The sequence below is a fragment of the Notothenia coriiceps genome, unplaced genomic scaffold (genome assembly GCF_000735185.1).
Source record: "Notothenia coriiceps isolate Sejong01 unplaced genomic scaffold, NC01 NC01_scaffold00018756, whole genome shotgun sequence".
Lineage (NCBI taxonomy): Eukaryota > Metazoa > Chordata > Actinopteri > Perciformes > Nototheniidae > Notothenia > Notothenia coriiceps.
Genome location: NW_011351457.1, coordinates 1 through 23,836, shown reverse-complemented (window position 1 = coordinate 23,836; position 23,836 = coordinate 1). Strand labels below are relative to the sequence as shown.

Below are 23,836 nucleotides of genomic sequence, written 5' to 3'. Positions count from 1 at the left end.
CTAGGTTATATACTCTACGTTACTATACTATGCTATGTTATTCTATGCTAAGCTATACTATAATATACAGTACTTAACTATACAGTTCTATACTATACCGTATACTGTTCTAAAACATTCTATACAGTACTTTTATAGTACACTGTACTTTACATTACGTTATGGTAATACACGAGATGATATACTATACTTTACCATACTATACTATACTATGTTATTCTTTGTTATGCTATGCTATTCTATGCTATTATATGCTATGCTATGCAACGCTATGCTATGCTATACTATACAATACTATACTATTTAATACTATAATATACTATAATGTGAGTGTGTACCTCTAACAGAGCTCTCCTCTCTGCAGGTATGAGCACGGTGCCAGAGGTGCTGGTGGCGCGTCACTGTGGCTTGCGCATCTTGGGTCTGTCCCTCATCACCAATAAGGTGGTGACAGAATATGACAGCACAGAGAGGGCTAACCATGAGGAGGTGCTGAAGACCACCGAGCGCAGAACCCTGGACCTCCAGAGGCTCGTCAGCCACCTCATCACCAAAATCTAGTCCCTTCAGCCTCTAGTACCTTTAAGTAATCGGTGACTCATCTTAGCTTTGAATAAAGGGTAACAATAAGGTGCAGATGATGAACTGGGACATAATGTGAGTGTACTTAAGTGGTTAAAGTTGTGGTTAACTGGGGGAGTGAGGAAGAGGGTTTTAAGAGCAGAGTAAAAAGAAGAATGGCAATTGTAAAAGCTTGAAAGGTGCACAGAATTTGCCGAATGTTGACACGTGTCTACTTTGCTCTCAGTGCAAGATGTTCAAAACCCTGGATATTGTCCCATGAATTACATTCATGGAGGCCTTATAGAATATATTTCTGACAGCAGACTCAATTTTGATTTACAAAGCTGTCATTTCTAAAACTTGGCCAATGAGCCGTTAATCTAAACGTTTTAACATAAAGCAACGATTGGCTTTACTATGTTTTTACGTTTTGTTTTTTGTTTTGTTTTGCACTACCATACCCTCCGAGGAATATAATGAGAATAGGCGAGAGATTACCATACATCTATATATGTACCAGAAATAAGATATCCAAACTGTGAAGAACCGATGTTTGAAAATAGTTTGAGTTAAGCCACGGGTGGAAAAAAAATCATAGTTTCAAGTAGAGTTGCTCAACAATAAGTGGAACATAAATCATGAAACCTGGAAACCAGATTAGGATAAAGTAATTTCCTGAGTGTCTCTAAAACCTGGAGGTGACATAATGACTTTTGTTGTGTGTTCCAAATATGGGGCGAAGCCTGCGAGCTAGTTCAGCCAGTCAACTCGAGCACTTATGCTGCATTCATACATAACCCCCGTTGCCACTCTACAACCAACCAAACAGAGTCTCCTTAATATGCCGCCCTATTTAACCTGCCAGTTCCCTCTCCATGCATTGCTAGCTGCTGCTATTGCTGCAGCTACTTCCACCTCGCTGCTGCTTGCCTGCCCCACCACCACCCCAGCTTCCACCCCAGCTTCCACCTGTCACCTAACTCAACTATATGCTGCTTCTAATACACATGTTAAAGAAACATGTGACTTGTCTGACTGAACCACTATTGTGGTGGTTACTGATTATAGTATAGCATTCCCTTATTTAAAACGACCATGTTCTCATATATCCCAGTTCATGGATCAATAAATGTAAAAGGAATACTGCGGTGGGCCCCACCAGTATGTATTTCTATCCTGCATTATTGATGCAGGGTTGTTTGGGTTTTACTTTTACGTTACTTCCTGTTATGGTTATACTGGCAGCATAGTGAAACCTCTCTGATGGCTGATATTTAATCACAAAACATTATAATTAATATAATACATACGTATGGTGAGCTTATGCTGCTCACTACTAGTCAAAACATAAAAACCTTGAGAAATGCTGGGATAATTGTGACATGGTTAGTCGTTCTTATGATCATGTTCTTAACTACGACTCAACAAAATGTTTTTTTTGTTTTATCTTAACTGGGTCATTGTCTATAATTAAGGTCAGTAGAATGATACCCTCCATATTTATTGTATCAGCAAATTGCTGTATGTCGTATTTGCCTTAAGTGAGAGCAATGTATGCAACTACCACCTATCAATGCATCATGTACTAGCTTAAGACACTGCACTATGCGTTTCCCTTGAATTATTGGTGCACAATGCACATATAGAAGAAACTTCTCCAGTACTGTCTGAGAAGTTAATCCACATGATCAAAAATGCTAATAAGAGAGAATATGGAATAATTATTGGGAACAAATAGTATTAACTGGCACCTGATTCCTTTATTTTGTGATTGATTGTTATACAAAATGTACAATACGTAGTTATTTTAGCTATAGAAGTCAATATATATATACACTGGGATCATATCAAAGGTGTTTATTTTTTAAGTAGACAAATTATGTATTTTAAATCATGTATTATGTATATATGTATTATGAGAAATGATGACGTGACAAATAAAATTACATTTTTGTCTGAATCAATTTCTGAAAAATTATTATCTGAAAGAAATACCTAATGTAATGGCTAATCTGCTTAAGCAGTAGTGATGTATGAAGGCTTTTCTTGGGTGGATTGCATTTGGATGTGTTTTATTTGTACAGCAAGAGACCGCAGTACTGTAATATCAGGGAGGGCTATAATACGGAGTTTTCAATCTCCCCTGCGCTGATCTGGAACCTGCTGCCAGGTCCCCTTGACCGTCTCATTCATTGGTGCTGCAAAGGCCAGAAAAGTCCTACATCAGCAGTCTCCCTCTTAGACCATTTGTTTTAGTCTTCACATCAAGATGCTAATGGGAGAAGTCTTAAAGGGGTATTTCCATTTAGAGTGAATTCTAAATGTAAAATCTGGATCTGCTCCATACACAATAAAATAGGGAAACTCGTAAGTCACATACCGGTAATTAATCTTTTAGATGCACCAGCATGCTCACTGTATGGGCACAACTCCAAATTGTGCATTCTGTATTCACTAGACCAAATAACCACTGTATACTGTGTTCAGTTGAATAATACTGTTCAGATTATAATCTAATAGGATGAACCCAATATGTGTCTATTGACAAAATATAATTTATTTTCATACCAATTGTTGGTGCTTTCAAATAAAAACGTTCAAATGACACTTGGATGCTGGTATTTTCTGTTGTGGATGAGTTCATATTTGTGTTTGTGTGTGAAAGAGGGAGTGTGAACTGAGAGGTTATGTCCCCAGAAGCAATCAGTTTGGATGTTTTCAAGGAAAAAATGAGTTTTCTCTCAGCGATAATGATGATCAGTGAAGAGGGTGATATGTGCGAAAAGCAAGGAGATAAAAGAGAAACACTCACACACACCTCACCGACACATTCACTCTCTTTTCCCTCCCTCAATCCTTCACTTTAAGCACACCTCAAACAGACGAAGACGCTATGAGATTGAGATGGAGTGGAAATGGCTGTTCCGTACCCAGCTTTTTCTCTGTTACATAATTCATCTACATACAGCCTGTAGAGGTACAGCCCCAATGTGGAGCTGAAATATTAATACAAATGAACCAGGCAGCTCGACAACACAAACACAACACCTTAACTAGGCTGGTTTGTAGTCGCACACATCAACGCAGATGCCTCACAAATCCGAAAATGGAGTTGTCTACAAAGATATGCGTGTAGGATGCAAATAGCAGGCTCTCTGCTTTGAATGGAAGGAAGTGATAGAGCAGACACACAGATGAAGACAGACGATAGGAGTGACTAAAGAGAAAAAGAGAGGAAAATGAAGTGTGTTTGAGTCGGCAGTCCCCTCAGGCTGGCGACAGGCCTCATCTGTAATGTAATGTTGATCTATCTATTGTCGCCGTGCCATGGCTGAGAGCCAGAGCCAGCTATTGATTATTATAGGGTGCAAAGAGAAGCTGAGGAAATAGAGCGGGACAGCTTTGCTGAGTTTACACTCTTAAACACTGACACACACAAGCTGTTCTTATGCATGCACTGTCATGTAGGCTACCTGATCTCACACAGTCTGTGAGATAGCAGAGCTACTGTTAGTGAATGTGACTTTTTACAAGTGTACGAAATAGCATCAATAAGGGAATGTCTCCTCTGACTTTCACACACTGCCTCCAACAGGAGTCGGGTGCCAGCGGTGTGTCAGCATTGTACTGGACCAGCATGCAGAGCGGATCTGGAAAATGACTTCTGCAATTTAGGGGAAAAGTGACAGTTCAAGTTCAACAATGCATCCATATGCATGAGGGTGACAACTTGGCTTGGTCTGGATCATCTTAATCATTAGCTTCAGTTAATAATTTATGTAACAGTCGAAAATCATATATTTTAAAAGCAACCATTCAACATTGTTATTTTTGGACATACAGAATCAACTGGCAATATACAGTAATTGATATGATTCATAGGCCTAGCATATTTGTGTTACAGTTGCTGATAAAGCCCAAGACTGATAGCTTCCTGGTACTGTTTTGCGGGGACGTGTGAGCATTACAGAATGGAGAATGATAGTAACCAAGAAAGCACAGTTACATACAGTACATAGTAATACAAATGTTTCTGTTTGGAAATAAAGTATGTAATATTATTTCATAAGCTTTGGAGTGTTTCCCCTGATTTCAGTCTTTATATTGCCTCCTGGTGCCAGCTACTTAGTTAATGTGATTCATTTTCTACTCATTTAACTTTAGGAAAAAGCATTTAGAGACATTTTCCTCAGGAGATGATATAAAGAAAATGAATGCTAAAGTTGCTTTGCGCTTGTTGGATCTGCTTGTTTGTTCAGCAGGATAATCTCTACATGTAAAAAAAGTGTTACGATTTTTAAAATGTAAATGCAATTGCCAGAAGTAAAAAGCTAGTGATGAGGATAAGCAGTTTTAGCCACTTGTTAGCAACTGATGTTTTTTTAATTAATAATGACACATCCATTTGTCCTTGTCTTGGCCTGTGAGTAAATTGAAAAATATAATTCATTTTCTTTTTGTTTTAAAATATGCCTTTATACAGATTCCATCAACAGCAAGATTATCTCTCAAGGGATACTTGCCCTCCGGCTCATTACAATCTTATGGCTTCATCCTGAATATTATCGTCTTTTGAAATAAATGAGATGAAGACATATATGAGTATTTCTTTATTCATCATTCTCCTAATAGAATCTGTGGCTTTGCCTAACCCCTCTGTGCCGCATGGCCATTAATGAAAAAAAGTTCTTTTTCAGAATTTACATTTATTATGTGGGCTAATCACCGCTGGCTGTAGGCAGTGTGGGAAATGTGATTAGTGTGTGAGTTCTAATTAAGTCTGTGAAGCCTCACACACTGGCAGACAGGCTCGGGGAGCTGCACGCTTAGATACACACACAGATGTAGGGAGGAACACACACACAGAAACACAGGCAATAATTGTACAAGCATGCAGAAATAATGGAATTCACATGCACTTCCACTGAAACACACACGTGGGATCTACTGTAAAGCATGATGGTGCAAGAGTTAAACAATCTGCAATTTCTCTCCCCTCCCTTTTTTTCACACACACACACACACACACACACACACACACACACACACACACACACACACGAGTCTGTCCACTGCAGTGCCCCAAACGTCCTATCACATCCACATCAAGCTTGGAAGAGAGAGAGAGAGAGAGAGAGAGAGAGAGAGAAATAGAAGCTGACTCAGATGGATGCTGCGCCCCTAGCGGTGGAGCAGCAGTGTTGCAGCTCCTGCGCCGGGGTTAAAAAGCGGCGGGCGGCGCACTGGGGCCACAGTTTGGGGTGTGTTTGAGCAAGAGACACAGAAAAGTTAGTTGCGGATTTTCTCTGGCGTCTGACCTGCAGCATCATCCGTCGAAAGCATCATGGCAAACAAAGCACAGCAGCCTCCTCACCTGCACCTGGCCGAGGTCACCGCGTCCCAGTTCATCGACATTTGGAAACATTTCGATGCTGACGGTAGGACACTTTTTTCCCATTTTCCAAAAGTTATCCAGAACTAACAAAAAAGGTTCTATGAATTATATATTAATGCTGTAAAATGCTGCAGACTGAATGAAGGTTAATACAAAATGAAAATAAAGGGTGATGCATGGAGAAAAGATTAAATGCATCCTCCAACAATAATGTAAAACCGTTATCAAGCTTAGAAAAAACATTCATTATTAATTGGTTGGGGTTGTGGCGTATTAAAGCGACAATTTAAGATATCTGAAAGATAAAAAACAGTTTTCGAGGACATTTTGGATGAGACAATAGTAATAAGGTAATAAAAGCTCAATTATCCCTATTTTGTGAATGCTATAGTTTGTTAAAATAGTGATAATATAATTAGTCCCTTACGCAATAGAGGAATAAAGTAGCCAAAAACGTTTAATATTGTAGATTATCTAATATAAGACACTTTTCTCATTCATAAATCCAAATATTGCAAGCCTTTAAAAAGTTCAACGTCTTTCAAATGAATTAGTGATGCGGACCACTCCCGAAACCACGTGGTATTCGTTTATTTCATTTTTGTATTGAAATGTTAATGCATCATTTTAAATTAAAAGCATCTTTAAAAGGTTGATACAAAATGTTTTTTAAATACTATATGTTTTACAGTAGGCTATATTATATGAGCCCCAAATGGAAAGTTAAAGTAGATGCAGCCTCTTTCTTTCTTTCTTTCTTTCTTTCTCTCAATCAATTTTTATGACCATTCAGAAAAGTCCTCTCATGGTGCATGAAGTAAACCTTGACATTGTAATTTTCCAACAATAATGGAACTTGATTTAAACTCCCAATTGACGTGTTATTTTGCAATCACCTCATTATTTATCTATGGTCTCTTCTTCTACAATTATTGACAGTTCGGATGTTACCTATAATTGGCTCTGCCTGATGCTTCTTTCCATTTCACATTCACTTGCTTATTTAAGTTTCATCAATAAGTGCAGTCAGGTATTGATGCAGTGGAAGTCAAATGGATTTATGTGGTGTGATATCTGTCAACATGAAATTGTCCCGTGTAATAATTTATTCAGCGACTCCCCCCTCCTCCCCTCACTCACACTCCCTGTTCCCTCCACAGTGTTAATCTTGATCACTGTCTTTCATTTTTGCATCGATCCTGCTTTTCCCCGTACAGATTTGTCAGCTCAGTCTTTGTATCGCACTCTGCAAATATCTCTGCTTGCAGTGTGACAGATAAGACAAGTGTTGTCAGGCTGCTGCCTTGAAAGACTCAAGTCTAATCATGGAAGTATCTATTCTGTGGATTATGGGCATTTTGTGAACACATAAAAGTGCTGATTAAAAAGCAAAAGTCGTCAGGGATCAAAATGAAAAGGAGACCAAGTTTGGTTTCTTTTAAAGGGTTGATAGTCCGACTCGGACATATATACTGATTATTATGTATAGATGTTTGAAATACACCTGCAAACAATACGAGATTTGGTCCTACTTGTTTTACACACACACTCCTGGGAATTCATTGTTAACGCTATGTGTTTTTGAAGCCTGCACACATGCTGAAGTGTATTCCACAGAGAAATCAAGCTCAGCAGCTGAGCCAACGTGCAGACAAAGTTGTCATAACTGATATAGTATTTACTCTTTGGGCCTCCTCAGAACGTCAAGATGAGATGAGTCCTATACCCCCCAGGTGTCCTACTGCTGAGCCACTTTACATATCGTGCTTTGCAATGTGCCACTTTGCAAATCAAATACAACTAGTGTGCATCTACAGATTTGGCTAGAGTGTTCGATTTCTGCTCTCATCACTGGGAGTGTCTCCTTGCCTTGCCGAAAGAAAGGAGAGCTAATTTGTTTGCTCAGATTGAGTAAACATCTCTTGAGTTGCAGATAGAAATACACAAGAGGCGATGTACCCAAAGATGATGAAACCACATATTCCCCTTGGCTCAGGATCAAATCTCATCTGGATTGCAGCTCCTCCGCTCTGCGTCCTTCTCATCTTTCTCTGCTGTCTCTGTCAGGCCTTCACAATTCAATCGCTTCAAAGCCAAAAAAAAAGGAATCAACTCCTTTTGCTAATTATAAAGCATTTGCTGTTAATTATTTTTGTTAACCTGCACATGGAAATTCGGAACTCGAGGCTCCTTCTGGATTTACCCATCTGTGATTTCACCACGAAACATTTGAATAGACAAGGCTGCACTCTCCTTTAAAAGGCAAATGCACTTTGTTTAGACTTTAAATATGCACTTAGTTGGCACAGGTGCCCACTTTGAAAGTTTTCCTGTGTTGGGGTTGAGTTTTAGAATCAGAAACAGAGAAGTGAAGCAGCTTTACCAGCGCCTCCTGGGAGTATAGTGACGCAGTATACGAAAGAGTGTGTGTTTTAGCCAAAAAGTGGTTTAGTGAGCCTTTTATCTCGCTGGCTGGTGCAAGCTTTTAAGTGCCTGTGCTGGGAGACCAAAGTATATAAAGCAAGTTGGTGGGAGCGCCCTCATTACGACATATAAAACGGGTTATTTGACATTTAAATTGAATGATCTGGAAGTGAGTTGGCGTAAAATGTATCTGCATAGCTTCATTGATATTCAGTAAGGGTTCGCTTGATGGATTAAAGACAGTTTACTCAATATGGGCACACTGTAATCAGGCTGCAGTACATATAACATTAGATAGAGCAAAACAGTGATGCGCCTCAGACGCTGAATAAAACAGAAAGGGCTAATCCTACATCTGAAATAGCACTGTACAAACAGATGTTCCCTTAATGACGGGGTGTATGAATCTAATGCCATATTTATTGACGTACGACAGTGCTCCGGCATAATCTATTCATACATCTATTTTTATTGTCATCTCATGCCATTCACTCTGTAGTTAATCACATCTTACTCTTAATTATCAAGCAGGCTATTTCTTTCCAGAGTGCTAAATGTCAACAAGACCCACAGGAGGGAAGCTCGATAGCAGCAAGGCATTTTATTGTCCCACTTATTGAAACAGCAGTGCTTCTATTCATGAGTTTTGATAACATCACTAAGGAATGCATGCATGCCCACATTCACACACACACAAACATTTGCACGGATAGAGCAAAGACGCTAAGATGTTTACTGGATAGGGAGAGGGAGTTAGATAGAAGATGACAGAAAAGAGACAGTGAGAGGAGAGGAATTGGATGGCATAATAATCTTTGTTGATGTTTAATGAGGCAGCTCTGCCTTCCAGGGTTTTATTGAAGCAGCTAGTCACATCGTTTGGAGCCATCTGTCCAGCCATTCAGCATGCTTGTTGATAGAATATTGGCACGGCTTCATAGACTACCTGGGTGATGCGGGCGTACTCATTTGTCCTTCGAATAGGTACTGTCAGGGCGACAGAACAGCAGGAGGAAGGATGAAATATGATAACAATTTATTGTCCCGAAGCTAAATTTATCATGACAGAGTCCCTAAAAAGGTGATGGACATCATTCTCTGATAAGCACCATTTGATAAAAGGGAAAGTCTGTCAAAAATGATTGACAGCATGGTAAAGCAAGGTTATGACATTTTCTCAGTTAAGTTCCAGTTGTTCGTGATGTAGTATCCCCACTTTCTAGATGATCAGGAATACATAGTTCTAGGCAACACTGTTTTCCATATCGAATTGTGGCATTTGCATTAACTCCCCGCTGAAGGCAGGATTGATCTCCATGGAATAAAAGAAGCTGTCTATGGATCATCGCCTTCAAAATCCTGGATAAACAATTTTCTATATATAGCTTCTCCTTGCATACAGCCTTGTAAACAAAGTATTTTAGGAGTGATCAGTTTGCTTTGTGTCAGTCAATAGTCTATTCCATTGAGCCAAATAGAAGATAGTTACTGGTAAAGTGCTCATGTTTGAATCATTACCGGGGCAAAACCATGCCATGCTTGAATCCATTTGATACTGTGACCACATCTGCCCATTTGTGGTTTGTTGTGACGACCCAATTATGTTCTGTCTGTGTTCTAGGTAATGGCTACATCGAGGGGAAGGAGCTGGAAAACTTCTTCAGGGAGTTGGAGACGGCCCGGAGAGGTTCAGGGGTGGTGAGTTCAATGACTAAAGATTAAAGATACACAAACTGACAATCAGGTTTCTCTTGTATTGAGTACAATTGTTTTCCAGGACCCTACAAACCCCATATTCAGAGAGAAGATGAAGGAGTTCATGCAGAAGTTCGACAAGAACAAAGATGGACGAATTGAGATGTCAGAGGTAAGGCCGTGCTTCTTGAGTTGTGCTTGGAAATTCAGTCTTTTCTATAGATTGACATTGACAAATAGGATTTCTTGTGGATGAAAAGTTCGATACAGGCCTCCTTTATATAGCTGGCTAGTTTAGCTTAGCATAAACACTGGAATAAAAGAGAAACATTTAATTTGTCTGCCTTCTATGGAGGGTGAGAAAAAGACAGCTTAGATAAATCCCAGAGCCTGAGGAATACAGTACAAGCGAGAGGCAGAAGCTTGGTCCATACTCTGATCGATTGTATGAATACAGTCTTTATAATAGTCTCAATGGAATGTCAGTTTAGGATATTGCTTTCCCTCGATTTGACCATTTTAGTTGAGTGATTACAAAGAGATGCGAGAAGGAGAGCTTGGAAAATATCAATAGTCCTCTCGCTGCACGGAAAATCTGTAAATAATTTTTTCGGTTCAGCTGTTGGAGTGAAAATCAGGTGCAAAGCCTTTCCCTGAGTCAAAAATATTGTTTAGAAAATATTCTAATCCAGGCATAGCCCAGCTTCTGAGGTTATGGCTCTCTATTATTAATGTCCGTGTTGCCATTTTGAGACTCTCCATCACTTCTCTCGCATCAAATCAACCACCATCTTGTTCTCGCCATTCCCCTTTTCCTGTCATTCTCTCCCTAGCTGGCCCAGATTCTCCCAACTGAAGAGAACTTCCTGCTCTGCTTCAGACAGTTTGTCAGCTCCAGTGCTGAGTTCATGGCGGTAAGAGTTTCTAAGTGTCTGTGGATGGTCTCGGTCTAGGATATATTGTTTTCTGCAAAGCTGCTGTCCCCTACCCTGCTGTCTGCTTCTTGCACACTAAGGATTGCCATTAGTCAGGACACACGTGCTTAAACCAACCATACATTATCGCCCAGAGTCAGTCAACCAAGGAGACAGCCTGCATGTTCTTATTCCTGCCTACCAGCTAATTTCAGGGATGAATTCCCCATGAACGATGAAGGTATGCTAATGAGTGAAATAAACTGGAGTAGTCTGGAGAAAAAAAAACCTAGATTCTCTGCCTTCAATGCACATGGTTGACCATTTCTGCTTGTTTAGATTTAGAAGTTGAATTACACATTGGCAATGACACCCGATAGTCCATCATTAGCATTGACTGTAGCATCCGAGAACAAATAAAGGCTAATATGTGACAAGTGAGCCAGCAAAAGTCCTAAAAAAGACAGCTGCAGAGTACATTTCTTTAGTATACTTTACGTGATACTACTGAATAAAACATATGCAAATCTACAGTAACTTTTTACAAAAACATCAGGCACTTTGCTGTACTTTTAAGTAAATTTTACAGAGGCTAGTCAGGAACGTGCAACAAGCATACATTAACCTGATGTCCAAATTAGCCTTAGCACTGGAAACTAGCTGTGTAAAACATTCTCCACAAGCATAATCTAATGAAAAAATATCTGCATATGAATGCAGAATCCATCGGCAAAGAGACAATATTTTGATAGCGGCTTTCTGGTTTCCGTTTCTAGTCCGAAAAATATTGAACAATCATGTTAGAGCCGGCTTTGGCTAGCTAGATTTAGTTTAAGATTAGCGTGTGTGTTGCTAACCGAACTGTAAACAATGACTGGCACAAGGATAATGGCCCATATATCTGCTAGCTGATTAAGAACTACCAAAATATCGCTCGCTGCTAACTGCTATCAAGTATATAGCTGATTGGTTCTGAAAGTATAACTTCTAGGTCTGTCAATGTCTGATGTGTAACCTATAACACTGTCCCAGTGAGCAGGGCACCTAAATCTTTTGAGCTCGTAAGATAACGAGAGATATGAAAACACATAAAGTATATCGTATAATAATGTGGGCCTATAAGAGCAGTTCTGTGTTTAAGAAACCAGTTATATTTAAAAAGTTTAATGTACAGTATAAAAAGGTTTAGTGCCACTGCCTTCAGCAGAGCAAGATGTGTGTTGAAAGGTACTTGAAAAAGGAAATAATTTATTCCACAAAATACCTTTGGAAGATAAGAAAATGCCAGATTTCATGTTAGATCTGCTGCAATGAAAGAAAGGAGCCAATTAGAAAGCAATTACATGCTGGGAAAAAGGCTCTCCTGGTCCCCCTGTGTCATATCGTAAAGGAATAATGAAACGAGAGAAGCTGGATGAGCGAATGAGAAGGTGTGGAGGGAGAAGGATAAAAAGGGCAAGCGGGAGAAAGCAGGAACAGAGAGGGTGTAAATGAAATGTCGATGGGAAGTTGAGAGCCAGAGCCTGAGAGCATAAAACAAGAGGAGGATTAATCAGTCTTTGTGGAAGGGTGCAGCGAGGAGGATGTGGTCAGAGAGTGTTTTAAAGGGTTAGAATGAGGAAGCAGAGCCTTCTATTTCTAGAGTCATATATAATGGATAACACCACTGTAGCTCCTCTTTGCGGAGTAGAAGGGGAGGAGGAAGAAAGGGGGAAGCCCATCCATCTTTGATAAGGAGCCCTTCTTCGGACAGGGACAGCTGCGAGATTAAAACATTCATTAAAATGACTTTCTCTCCCTCATTTATCTGACTCTGTCTCTACTCTGTATGCAGGAGAAAGGGATTGTATTGAAGAGTGTGTGATTACATTGATGGGCCAGGCTTTTGTGGTTTTCCCCACTGGAGCGATCTCTGCACCAGAGAAAAATCAAACTCTTAGCGCAGTTAAAGAGAAAGCTGGGGTTCAATCAGAGAGGATTTATCTAGTGGTGTGGGGTGGGGGGGTGCTGAACATGTAAATCACTCTGGAGAAGAGTGGCATTGTGCTGAAAATGGCTTTCAATCCAATATTTCTTTGTTGATTTCTTGTAGGCATGGCGGCGATATGATACAGACCGCAGTGGCTACATTGAAGCAAATGAATTGAAGGTATGTTGTTATATGTCATTTACTATGATATGCAGTTTTGGGTTTTTTACATAATAGTGATAATTAGGAAACTATATTTTCATTTAAATTACCATTCAACTAATATTGCACATACTATTTAATTATAAAACACCCTATTTTTTTATCTGCTTAATTGATCATACTTATTCTTTTTCTTTATGTCTTTTTTTCTTTCTTTTTTCCCCATGAATATACAATCACATTCAAATGCTCACTACAAGGACAATAACCCCAACCTTAAAAACTAAAAAACCTATACCCTACCCTTGCCTAAATACTATAATAATCAGATAGTAAATAGTTGTATATAAATATACTTTAATAGTCGTTACCTGGATGTGCTTCCCATGACTGTAGTTCATTTTTAGTGGAAAGAAAAAAATATCTTAAGTATACACATCTTTCATCTCCTCGATGATATATTGTCATGCTTCAATAAAAAGTAAGGAGACGATGAGAAAAAATAATCCTCAATGTTTTACGGTGTCATGATCATTAACTTCTCTATTATCATACTAATGCTCTAGTCTGCATGCTGAAAGGAATAGTTATGTAAAATAGTAGTTAAGGAGTACTTTTTCTTGCCAAAACTTAAACAACCGCTCTGATGTCCGTATGCTAAATATAAAGCCAGAGCTAGAAGATAATTAGCTTAGCTTAGCATAAAGAATGGAAGCAGGGGATATGCGCTATGCCTACCAATATGACTTCAGGATAAACCTGTGCTGAAATATTATCCAGTACAAAACTTCCTGTAAAAGTACAACTTGTCATTGTAACACTTGTGTAACATTTGTGTTAATAAGTACAATTTGGAGCTGGAAATTGTTATCTCTTGACAGAGCCAGGCCTGCTGGTCCCCCTGTTTTCAGTCTTTGTGCTAAAGAAGCTAATGCTAGGGCTAATTGTTTGTCTGCACTAGCTTTACATTTAGTGTACAGACCTGAAAATGGTATCAATATGCTCAGATAATGCCTAGAAATAACGCTAATAAGTGTATGTTTTGAAGAAATTATATTTTAAGGCCTTTTAACAATGTATAAAAGTGATCGGACTTTAAAGAAAATGCTAAATTAAGATAAGTAACATATTGCTTTAGATGGGCTAGGGAAAGGTTAGTTGTTTGCATTGTTAAGGCCATCAAATTATATGTTAGCTTAATACTTCCACTGATCATCAACATCTCAAAATGTTCATTGCTGAGTTTTAGTGTGATTCCCCCTTTATTTTTAAAAACATGTGAGCACTTGGGTCAGTAAAGCCAGGCAGCAGCTTTGACAGAGGAGAGTTAAGTGGCTGCTCCACAGGAAATCCTCCAATGACCATGAGTGTTTTTTTCAGGTGAGGATTCAGATGTAAAAACATTTTTAGATTGCACAAATGTTATACACTTCAGCGCCTCTAGGGAAAAGGCTTGTTATATAAAGGAAAGTGCTCCAAACTGGGGAGTCGAACATTATGGGGTCAGTGATTACGCTTCATGTACTGTACAGATTAGGCTGCTTTTGTTACTATGGGATCACATTTCTTCCAGCTGACCAGGTGCAGATGAGTTGCTCAGGTGTGGCCGTTTGAAAGCTGTGGAAAAATGCAGATGAGATCCCAGTCAGCAGACTAACGTCCTGATTGTGAGCGGATGTGGAAAATATTTGGAATATATCGACTCAAGTTTAACTAGCCTTTAAGAATGCTAAGAATACTTAATTATTGCACTACATTTACTGCACAAAATAGCTTAAGTGACATAGCTGATTAGGTTTTAACATACAAAGACCATTGATATCATCATTGTTTTCTGTTTTCATCCTTTTAATTTTTCCTCTACGATATATATTTTTGTATTTGAACACTTCTTATGTATTTATTTCCCACAGATGTTCCTTTACTTTCTACATAAATTAACTCAATTGAATTTGAAAGCATTTAAATTCATCTACTAAATAAACTTTGATGATTTAGATTAAAGGCAGCTCTTGCTTTGCTTTGTTATTTTTTCAGTGGTAAAAACCGAGGACCCTATGTGTGATATTTCTGCATGTTATTTCACATTTATTTTGCATCTTTTTGTGTTTATGTCCTCAGGGCTTTCTGTCAGACCTGCTGGAGAAGGCTAACAGACACTATGATGACCAGAAGCTCCAGGAGTACACACAGACCATAGTAAGATTCACACACACACACACACACACACACACACACACACACACACACACACACACACACACACACACACACACACACACACACACACACACACACACACACACACACACAACACACACACACACACACACACACACACACACACACACACACACACACACACACAAACACACATATGCAAAATGAGGAGTGCCAGATGCACAATATAATTAGACAGTTTCCAGAATTCTGTTAGTGTTAACTTAATGCTCAGAATAAGGAACACAGAGGTTACACTTAATTGATTTTGACCAACAATACACACATTTCTAAAAGGCAGATGGTCAGTTTAATGTTTTAATTAGATTTGTGTCATGACTCAAAGATTGTGTTCCCTGCCACAAGAAGACAGCGGACCACACTGTAGTAAAAAACTTCCACTCTTAGCTTGCTGTCAGTAACAACAAAATAATTAAAATTACATATATATATTTTATATATAGATAAAACACAAATAAGTGACTGACTTCAGGTTATCTGCTTTTACCTTTTTTTTTTTTAACTGGATATGTTTAATGTCCAACTGGCCTGGGGGACCTCAGAGGCCTATATGTTGGTGGCAGCAGCGCTGTGCAGCCGAGTGGTCGTGACCCATCATGTCCTGCAGGTTGTGTGTTTACAGCGCAGATGTGCTAACATCTGCATCTTCTTGAAGCCCCAGAGCAGACATGACCTAATTTTCTGAAGCTTTACTTCAAGACACTTTTAGATAAACTTATTCATTATTGTTTCTTCATTCCTTTAATGCACATTTACATACCACGGAGGGTAAACACTATCATTATGAGTGATACAGCAAGACAAAAGAGATTTGCTTTTTAAATTACTTTATAATGTATTTTCTCCCAGATTACATTTGGTATCTTTATCAGGAAGAATGCTGTCAGTGTCCCATGTTAAAACAAATGTTTATTTTGACCTATTTTAAGCTTAGTTGCGCTTAGTTTCTTTCCATAACATAACCAAGTAGTTGGGTTGCATGTTTGTTTTGTTTTGTTATAATTTACAATGTAACCAATGTTTGAAACTGCTACAGAGAAAATCAGTTTCCTAGTATTTCCCAAGAGTTCAATTGTTGAACTTTTTGTTTTGTTTCAGATGAATGTAAAATAGCAAATATATCACAATGTCTGCAGAATTAGAAACCAACTTCTAGCTTTTCTATAATGTTATGTTGAAGAAATTGTCATTTGGAAAGCCTCTTGTATTATTTTCTTTCTTACAATTATTTAAAAGAAAATCACCATCAACTGCATTGGTGAAATGGGTGAAGCCTGTTTTTTTCGCGGTCCCTTTTCCTGCATTCTGTTAAACATCTAGCACTATGCAGAAGTTAAAAGTTGCAAATGTATAATAAAGGTAGAAACTTTATGGCTGTCCATTCTGTTTCTCAGTGAATTACATTTACGGGACCTTTATCTTTACAGCACATAGCTATAAAAAAACGTTCTTTCAGTACCTCTCATCTGTCCCTTCCTGTCTCTATTCTGTTTCCACTTTGTAGCTCAGGATGTTTGATCTGAATGGAGATGGCAAGTTGGGCCTGTCAGAGATGGCAAGGTAATGTGCAATTTGACTCTGTTCACTATATAAAAGATGAAACACATTGCCTTCTGATGTTCATTCACCATCGATTTCAATAATTTAACGAACTATCGTTTCCGCTAATGAAGTCCTTCTCTCATATAGGCTCCTCCCTGTTCAGGAGAATTTCTTGCTCAGCTTCCAGGTAGGAAATAAACACAGTACACAAAGAAATTATCGAGCAAAAACGAAATGGCTAAATTTCACACAATGTCTGTAACTGATATACTTACTATGGTGAAGTATTTTTTTTTTTTATATATAAATGATTGAAGATTGATGAAAGTGTTGTGTTACTCTTACTACTGCTATTTAGCAATGTGTAGATTGTTAATCAAAAACATACCTTGTTTTAACAGGGTGTCAAGTTGAACACTGAGCAGTTCAATGCCATCTTCACATTCTATGACAAGGTACGTGACATTTCATTTAAGGGGGAAAAAAATATGGAAAATATTGTTTTACTGTAAATTTAACAAAACTATGTTGATATACCGGTTTTCATGGTCAACGTAGACTTTTTTGTAAAGCTAACCAAGTAAGCTAACAGGAAATTTGGCCAGTAGCTTGCTATATCTTCGCTATAATAAAACAATATAATAGGGTGTGTTAATAAAAAGGGTACAAATGTAATTTAGCTTAAAAAGAGATGGGACATGTAGGGTTTTGTCTGGATAAGTATGCTGTTGTGCCTGAAAACTAATATGCTAACATGGTAAATGACTCGGGGTCTATACTGTATATTAACACTGTAAAATTACAATATCATACAATACTACATTTAAGTTAATAGGCTACATATATCATTTTGCTGCGGCCAGTGGGAGAGGTAGGCGTTTGGGTACAAAAGCAGGCCTATACTGTATCTGAAGGCTAACATGCTAAAATTGTGAGGATTACGGGAATGCACAGTTTTTTTACACTGTAAAATACCAACAAATTGAATTGCAGGGCTATAAAAGTAGTCTAGACTTGTGAGTCAGGTTGTCAAAATCATACATATGCAAATTCATTGTTTCCTGCCTCTGGTGCTTCCCAACTGGGGAAATGAGTTAGGCACACCTGTCCGTTTGTAAACAGCTCTGGGTGGTTGAGCGGTAGTTAATGGCCACTTTTTCCACATTAACCGCAGATCGGTGGGAAGGGACTACAGGGAGCGATCTTTTACAACAGACAGGAACAGAGCAGAGCAGAGTTACAGGGGAGGGTTGCAAATCTACTAAAACATTTTTATTTTTGTATGATATGTTGTGAGATTTTGACACACTGAGGGACAAACAATATACAGTAGTTTGGTAGCTATTAAAAGGACGACTTAATTTTAAACCACTTAGCTCGATGTGGCGCAGCATCAGTGCTGTAGCTAGCTCGTTTGCTAGGTCAGTTCTTACACTAATGCTTCTGTATACTGTCATAGTGATTGATAAAACAACACTTGAAAATGTTAAAAATAAATCTCTCGAATGCTGTCTTAAACATTCATTGTGTGTAGCAAAAATGCAGAATACAACAATTTTTACTGGACCAAATGTACTAGAAAAAACCCACCATGGATTCTACGAATGCTCGTTTTTTGAGTTGAAAGAAACCAGGCTTCATCCGTTTTTGTAAAGTTTCTCAACCACACCCTTTTTCCATCTGCCAATGAGGGCCATGCAAATGTCCATTAAGTCAGTGCGCTAAAAATACCCTTTAAAAAAAAAAAAACTGGTATTCCTAAGGTCAATTATGAACATGTAAGCTCAACATTACTATATGTAATTGTTAATTCCTGTCACTGTATTGACTTCAGTTAACAGGGCAGTCCTTTATAGCAGTGGGTGGTTGGTTGCGTGCATGTCCCTGTCAGTGTCTCGGGTGGAGTGATGGCAAGCACTCTCTCTAGCTCACTTGCAGAGAACAGAGTTGAATATTCAATTATGGATGAGCCACTGCAGTCCATTCATGTAGACTATCTCTGCGAATAAAGCACTACCATTTATGGATGTAATTAGTTTCATCATTTTGTTATGAGCTCAGACCCTGCAGCTGAAACACAGAGAGCTGAGAGAATGGGCAGTGTGTAGCCGGTCAGCTGAACGCTAACAAGTCTTGTAATCCTCTGAAATAAAAAAGAGGGCACGCAACTGAGAAAGACCAGATGATACCTGATGTTGCTCCGCTTTCACACAACTCTGCAGAGTTGCCGGTGTTGAAATAAATACAATTCACACTTTATTCCCAAGATCTGGCAAAGTCAGTTTAGCTGTAAACATCAATGAGCTTTTCCCAAAGTAAAGCTCTGAAGTCATCTTGAGATGCAGCCAAGATGAACAGAACATGGTTTTGTTTTTCTTGCCAAGGAAACATTTCCAACAGTTTGGACTTATTTTTTGGCCATAAACTAAACACTACTGTGAGACATAAGTCATGAATTAGCATATTGACTTTACAGCTAACCCCCTTTACAGAGTTGAGAATGGGAAGTCCTTTTAAATCATAATTCATGAATGGCCATTTGGCTGGTGCATTGATGATGTTTGCCATAAAATATTGAATGACGTCGAGAAACAGAGCAGGGCACTAAATCTAGCTGGTGCACGCTGTTTAGGAAAGAATGCAGAATGTTTTTGATGAAAACTAGAAAAATCTGGTTGAAAACAACTACTTTTTTACTTTACTTACATACCAAAGCTAATGCTTAACCAGATTGCTAAATCCTTACATCACAATTGTGAGTTCTGCCAATTAACTGAAATGTTTTTAATGTATCTGTGGATGTATTTGGTGGATACACATTATTTTTTATTTTAAAAGCCTCCTCTTAAGCCTTTAAGCATTTTTACAAACACTAAACATAGTTCATCTGGTCCTTGTACATAGATGTATGTTATAATGCTAATGGTACTTTGACGTCCATATTAATGATAATAATAACGATACATTTAATTTTGATAGCGTTTATCCTGGTGCTCAAAGACGCTTTACATAACATCTAATATTAGATTAAACAAACGTAATGCTTGGAGATGAAAATAATATGTTCTGCATGTTTCTTATACATTCTTTCAGGATGGCAATGGCTACATTGATGAGCAGGAGTTGGATGCCCTGCTACGAGACCTTTACCAGAAAAACAAGAAGGTGAGATGGGGGCTTAGATCAATGTTCACATGTATTCTTTATTCCAGCACATACTGTGTGCATCTTCTACTGCTTGTAATCTTCCATCTTTTGACTTGTGGCACCGGAAACCATTCCTCAAAGATCATCATGGTGTTCTCAGCTGTTGACCTCCCAGTGCACTCGGTGTACTGTTACATGTAACAGAAGAGAGGATAACAAAACAGAAACAAAAATATCTCATTAAAACTCCATTATATGAGATTATGGTAGAGTGACAATAATAGAAGTAGTAAACATGACCAAGCTGCTTTTGACGAATTGACTGCTCTGGCTCTTAGTGGTGCAAAAGCTTCAATCAACAGCTTTATTGGTGCCAACAAATTGTATTGACTGCATTCAGGAAATGTATATTGGTGAAACCAAAGGCACAATGGTATGATGAATTCATGGACTTTAACGGAAATGTAAACGTAAATGTTGTTAGCATGGAGTGAAATCGAGTGATTTTTTTTGTAACTTCTCCTTTATGTAATAGATGACAGGGGTTGGTTAGACATGCAGGAAATCAGATCAAACAAGATGCATTTTGTTGTTGTTATAGTCAAATCAACAATTGATTTAAAAAAAGAAAAAAAAGAATTCAGATTGTTAAATATGCCCATTATCAGCACATATTTCCTGCTTTTGTCCAATACCCGAAAGCTTAGGTTTAGCAAAAATATAATTTAGCTCCAATATCACTATACTGCCTCCACAGTTTTATTGTCTATTTGTTAACCCCCTTTCTGTCATTTAGGATGTGGATGCTAAGAGCCTGGCGGGCTACAAGCAGAGCATCATGAGCCTGTCTGACGGAGGAAAGCTCTACCGTGGCGAGCTGGAAATTGTCCTCTGCAAGGAGCCCACTGTGTGATTCTTCCTCCTGTCTTGTTGTGTATAATTTTCTCTGCCCTGCCCTGCGCCGCTCCCTCGAGACCACTCCCACATCCAGCTGCCTGGCAACATATACCAGGTTCATATGCCAGACACACTCGCGTCCTCGAGACCCCTAATTTTACAAAACCAGAAGGAATAAGTGCACTGTCTGCACGCTACAGTTCTTTAAACCCTCATTCTTCTGCCACCTGACCTCCCTGACCATGAGCTGTCTGAAACTTCTACAAAAGCTTTTCACCTCTCAACTCCTCCCCATGTCCCTTTCCATTTCTGACTTCATGAACATCCCTGCAATCTATGCTGTGCCTGACTTGCATCTCCTGACCAAAAGTCCAAACCCATTTTTGACCTGAACCTTGACCCCGGCTCCATTCCCTCGCTCTTTAAACTTTGCATTAGATACAGTATATAGTCAAACAAAACAGCAGAGAGGCTCTGTTTGAATTAATCTTATTTATAGTTATGATGGAACTGGTATGGATTCATCCTCCTTTGTTTGTCCTGAAGCCCTCTTGTTCCATTGACATGATGTGATTTTCATTTTCAATGTTTGTTTTTGGCTGATACTGTCAATTGAAAATATTAATAAAATGTCTTAAGATAAATTCAGTTGTGATATTGTATGATTATGATTTTGAGAGAAACTACCAGCGTTGGTTATACCTTAATGGATATGATTATCTTCTGGACTTCACTTCGTTTTAAACATGTGGTTAACATTGTAAATTGAAATAAAACAAAAGAACACAAAACATACATGGTTAAATTTAGTAAAACATAATGGTTTGACTAAAAATACTAAAGTCCCGACTTTTGGCTTTACACAAACTGAACCGTATTTGTATTATCAATACCAATATACTTCGCGTAAATGACAATACAGCTTTGTTGTATGGGAAGGACATTTCAGGAGACTAAGTTTGAATGTTTCCCGCCCATAAAATACCGTGTCACTCTCAGAGTTATATTTCCTGATGACTATCTGTTGTGCTGACCTTCTGCATACAAACTTGCCTTCTTTATCAAGACCTCCCAGCTTTAAACTGCTCCATCGCCTTTATTACACTAGCGTAAGCATAAAAAGGATTATCGATTGATGCATTTACAACGCGAGCGAAATGTTGTAAAATATAAAGCTATACTAAAGTAAGTCTGGAAGAGCACTAAAACTGCAACTTGCTTTGTCTGTGTTGAGAAAACTTCTAATGCTTTCTCTGGAAACGTATTGCATAGTAAGCATTGGAATCACGAGGATGATAGAAATACTGGCAGTTTTGCTGTAGCACTCACTCAGACAGCTTTATATGCAGCATGATGTCGTTCTCCAGGTTGCTTAATGGAAGTGGCAAAAGATAAAAGTACAGTGATATTGCTGAGTCTGCAGCGTTGTGTATTGAAATTAGCCAGCATTCAGTAACGAAATGCACCTCCCCTCCCTTTGATTTGATGAAGCAAACCTGAACTTATGCATTAAGCGAAACCTAATCAGAAGTTCCAGTTAACTAAATACATTTAAAATCAGTTTCTAATGGATTTACAATTTAGCTCCTGTCATTCAGCGTGTATCTGGGAAGTGAATTGAATTAAACACCAGGTTTAAAACAGGTGATGAAACACTGACTCTTAAATAAGACCACTGATGGAATTGCATTTAAAAAAAACATTCAAAGGCAAATTTGAGCTCTTTTTTTTAAACTCATGAATATCTGAAGTAAATATCTAAATCTAAAAGGAAGAATGTTTGATCAGACATCCCCCAAAATGAAATGGCTCTAAAGATTTAAATGTCAAAACAAACATGAAAATAGCTTGTAAAACTTGTAATAAAATCTAACTACAGAACTAAACAATGATTCAAAGTGGCAAACATATTTTTGGGCTGAAATTCCAGTGGTGCGTAGTAAGCCTCCATCTTTTCCAGCTGAATGCAGGCTGGGAGGTATTCCCTGCTCCTCTGCTGAGAGGTTGCTACTGACATAGTGAGGCAGGACATGATCTTTCTCATAAAAACCCCTGTAATTGAGTTGACATGCTTTTAAAGCCATCTAAATAATACATCAAGCACAAAGGCTCCCATCTCAATGTGGGGCTTGTGCAAACCCACATCAATTAATCAGAAGCGTTTAAATCTTTATATGACATGCAGCTGCTCAAGAAAATTGTGAACACAAATTGCAATAAGACTTTAGCTGAGAGATCCTAAGTTCTACTATTGTTTAAAGTAAGGCTGTTACATTTTGTGATGCCCAAGTGTTCCACAAGCGAAGAGTGAAAAAGTTAGCTAGCTGCCTAAATAAGAGCAGTAAGGGGCTACAAAGAAATATGTATTTTTAGTTTGCTACCATTAGCCACTTTAAGGCAAGGCAAGGCAAGGCAAGGCAAGGCAAGGCAAGGCAAGGCAAGGCAAGGCAAGGCAAGGCAAGGCAAGGCAAGGCAAGGCAAGGCAAGGCAAGGCAAGGCAAGGCAAGGCAAGGCAAGGCAAGTTTATTTATATAGCACTTTTCAACACAAGGCAATTCAAAGTGCTTTACAAAAAATGAAAGACCTTAAGAAAATGGCATTTAAAATCAGTCATTAAAAAGAAAAGTTAATAAAATAAACATTAAAAGAAAAAAAAAATACATGGATAAAAGTTACAATGCAGTTTAAGATGTGAATAGTTCAATTAAAAGCAGTGACAAAAAGATAAGTCTTCAGCCTGGATTTAAAAGTAGTAAGAGTTGCAGCGGACCTCCAGGTTTCTGGGAGTTTGTTCCAGATATTTGGAGCATAATAACTGAACGCTGCTTTACCATGTTTAGTTCTGACTCTGGGGACAGAAAGCTGACCAGTCCCTGAATACCTGAG

The 23,836-nt window shown here is 38.5% G+C and overlaps 2 protein-coding genes across 2 annotated transcripts in view; both read left to right on the top strand.

Moving 5' to 3' along the window:
* The window catches only part of LOC104951235 (purine nucleoside phosphorylase-like), a gene marked incomplete at its 5' end in the record, with an annotated part of 5,291 nt that extends 3,921 nt beyond the window's left edge, over window positions 1–1,370 (top strand). Inside the window, one exon of the mRNA XM_010777871.1 lies at window positions 365–1,370. Within this exon, the coding sequence (XP_010776173.1) occupies window positions 365–561 (197 nt within the window). The remainder of the gene's footprint in view (window positions 1–364) is intronic.
* Window positions 1,371–5,800: 4,430 nt separating this feature from the next.
* calb2a (calbindin 2a) lies at window positions 5,801–21,604 on the top strand. The gene is made up of 11 exons (XM_010777870.1): window positions 5,801–6,002; window positions 10,005–10,081; window positions 10,161–10,250; window positions 10,912–10,992; window positions 13,085–13,141; window positions 15,245–15,322; window positions 16,869–16,924; window positions 17,054–17,093; window positions 17,308–17,361; window positions 20,000–20,071; window positions 20,850–21,604. The coding sequence occupies exons 1-11, from the start codon at window positions 5,909–5,911 to the stop codon at window positions 20,964–20,966; spliced, it is 816 nt and encodes a 271-aa protein (XP_010776172.1). The 5' UTR covers window positions 5,801–5,908; the 3' UTR covers window positions 20,967–21,604.
* Window positions 21,605–23,836: the final 2,232 nt, after the last annotated feature.

Excerpts from the sequence above, each read along its gene's own strand:
- calb2a (XM_010777870.1), top strand. The coding sequence starts at position 5,909 with ATGGCAAACAAAGCACAGCAGCCTCCTCACCTGCACCTGGCCGAGGTC. Across the intron at positions 15,323-16,868 it reads AGGAGTACACACAGACCATA|CTCAGGATGTTTGATCTGAA; the intron begins GTAAGATTCACA and ends TCCACTTTGTAG. Across the intron at positions 16,925-17,053 it reads GGCCTGTCAGAGATGGCAAG|GCTCCTCCCTGTTCAGGAGA; the intron begins GTAATGTGCAAT and ends TCTCTCATATAG.